Here is a 2,991-nt window from a genome sequence, read left to right on the forward strand (position 1 = left end):
AAAAAAAAAAAAAACTGTTTTAACAAAGCAACACTTAGTAACAATTATATACAGTTTGCAAAGAGCTTTCATACACAGTATTTCACTTTGATACTTACCACTCCTTGAAGAAAAAAACAGCAGTATCAGTATCTCATTTTGAAGAAGAAACTGACACTAAGAGTTGTCCAAGCTCTGACTGCTTGTCTGGTGCACCTTGCACTAATAACTATTTTGTTTAGACCGTCATAAAAAATATCAGATTTCTGATGTTTTTCCTCCAACTAAAAAAATAATTTTCTTACTGCTACAATGAATTCCAATTTTTAAATTATTGTTAGTCACTGTTTTCAAAATTACACTACCTCTAAAAACATTAAGCCTAGCACATTAACAGCATGTTCTCTCCCATGGGTAGATTCCAACCCTCTCCAATTTTCATGAGATATACATTCCCTTTTCTTCAATTTTATTACTTCCTTTGTTCGACAACAGTTTTGCCCCTACCCCTTGACCATAGCAGTTAGGGCCTGTAAGTGATATTTTAAGATTTACAAGAGTGGGCTGGGCACAGTGGCTCACACCTATAATCCCAGCACTTTGGGAGGCAAAGGTGGGCGGATCACAAGGTCAGGAGATCGAGATCATCCTGGCTAACATGGTGAAACCCCGTCTCTGCTAAAACTACAAAAAATTAGCCAGACATGGTGGCATGCACCTGTAGTCCCAGCTACTCGGGAGGCTGAGGCAAGAGAATCACTTGAACCCAGGAGGGGGAGGTTGAGGTGAACTGAGATTGTGCCACTGTACTCCAGCCTGGGCGACAAGAGCGAGACTCCGTCTCAAGGGAAAAAAAAAAAGACTTACACATATACCTATAAATGCTGTAAGTAGCCAGATTTCCAGATGTGAGCCATAGGAGAAGGCAAAAGTGATGGTATATAACTTCTGTGATTAGGTTATAGAAGACAATGTGGCTTCTGCCTTGGTAGCTGGTACCATATGTTCTCTTTCTCTCTCTCTCTTAGGGGGGCCACATCATGAGCAGCCCTATGGAGAAGACCATGAGGTGAGGAACTGACACCTCCAGCCCTACGAATGAGCTCAGATGCCATTTCTCCAGCCCAGGTTGAAGGCTATACTGCAACCTCATGGGACCAAAAACAGAACCACCCAGTTTAGCAGCTCTGATTCCTGACCTTCAGGAACTGAGAAATTAATACAAGTCTGTGGTTTCAGGTTGATGAACTTTGGAAGTAATTTGTTAGGCAGGAATAAATAACAATTGCCTAAACATATTGACAGTAATTAGCTGCTGTGACCAAGCCTTTATAAGTAAGATGAAGTGAAAGCATATCTGTTTACAGTAACAGCTTGAGTTCTCAAATGCAGTCCCTTAGCAGCAGTTGCTTGAATAATCTACCTGCAAAATTTCTCCCCATCCCTAAACCTTATTATTTATTTAATATAATTTTGTGGTAAAGAAATCATAAATATAATTACATGTATAGCTATGACAAAGTCATTCTAGAACCCCTCCATTCCTTTACAAAGTAAAACTATATATAGTTACCTCTTCATACATGTTTTTGCGAAACTCCAAGTCCTCAGTAAGGCTCTGACAACGATTCTCCAAATCCACTTTAAGTAAAGTTTCATCTGCTAACTGTTTTTTGGCAGCAGCTAAGGAGGCTTCCAACTATTACAAGAAAAAAGAATTGTGATAGAAAATTACACACCAATCATTTAATAATGAATTTAAGATACCTATGAATGAAATCAACTGTTACAATTCCTATACATTTATCAATATATAATTACTTCATTTTAACATTTATCACAGAACTGGGTGTTCATTCGCTTGTCTCGCCCACAGAGTATCATACCAAACCAGCCATCAAACTGGTAACTGGCAACAGGGAACAGAACAGAGATGTTATGACTCACTCATGTTTCAAAAATCAAACTAGTTATTTTAGCTAACCGCTTTCATTTTTTCCTGTGTGTAGAGCAGCATTATGATGTCGCTTTTCTTACTTATTTCCTAACGAAATAGGCTTTGAGAGCAGAGACAGAATGAGTGTGCGTACAACAGGGAAGAAGGGGAGCCACAAGATCTGTACGATCCAGATATAATACCTGGGAGGTGATGATGTTTTGCATGTTAGCTACCTCAACACTTTTCTTCAAGTGAGTCACCAAAAAAGAAATTTTTAAAATTTCAAAAATAAAATAAATTTAAAAATAAATCAATCAATCAAACTATGGCTTAAGGCAGATGACGCAATTAATCTACCACATATGGCTCAAGAGTAGGATTGACCTTACCTGGGCAATCTGATCCTTCAGATCCTCCAAATCTCCCTCTAAACTCTTTTTGTCACCAAGTGCAGTAGCAAGAGCTGCATCTTTAGAATTCAGTGCTGCTTCATATTCTCGAAGCTTAATCTGGGCTCCATTAAGATCAGATTCTTTCTTAGCATAGCTGGAAAAGATTTAAAAAGCATAAGACATCAAATCATACTCCTGACTTGAGGCCTTCTCCCTCTCTGCTGAAGGGACAAACAGAAGTAGTTTAAATAAAAGCTGCCATCACCTATCAAAATTAAAGAAGCAATTCACAAGCATTGGATCTAGAGTTTTTGTTGGCTAACATTCTCTTTCAATGTCACATGACTACTAATGACTATGGTTCAAAGACGTCCATATAAAGACCAATATACCAGAATCTTACTTGTCCCTGAGGAGGAACACGTGTCCCCTTTGTTCTAAAGAGGCACACAAATTTTTGAAGAAATGAAAATTCATTATTTTCTAAATACAATGCATATTATAAGCCAAAATGTACAGAACTGTAAATCAGGATACCATGGTAGGTGCAGTGGCTTACATCTGTAATCACAACATTTTGGGAGGCTGACAGGAGAGGATCGCTTTAGACCAGAAATTCAAGACCATTGCTAGGCAACATAGCAAGACGCCATCTCTAGAAAGAAAAGAAAAGAAAGAAAA

General features: G+C 38.3%; 1 protein-coding gene across 1 annotated transcript in view; it reads right to left on the minus strand.

The window, feature by feature from the left end:
* The window catches only part of LMNB1 (lamin B1), a 62,482-nt gene that overhangs the window by 33,923 nt on the left and 25,568 nt on the right, over window positions 1–2,991 (minus strand). The window contains exons 2-3 of the mRNA XM_017501003.2: window positions 2,308–2,464; window positions 1,553–1,678 (exon numbers count right to left, since the gene is read on the minus strand). Of these exons, the coding sequence (XP_017356492.1) occupies window positions 1,553–1,678; window positions 2,308–2,464 (283 nt within the window). The remainder of the gene's footprint in view (window positions 1–1,552; window positions 1,679–2,307; window positions 2,465–2,991) is intronic.

This window comes from Cebus imitator, unplaced genomic scaffold, assembly GCF_001604975.1.
Source record: "Cebus imitator isolate Cc_AM_T3 unplaced genomic scaffold, Cebus_imitator-1.0 Scaffold275, whole genome shotgun sequence".
In the NCBI taxonomy this organism is placed as follows: Eukaryota; Metazoa; Chordata; class Mammalia; order Primates; family Cebidae; genus Cebus; species Cebus imitator.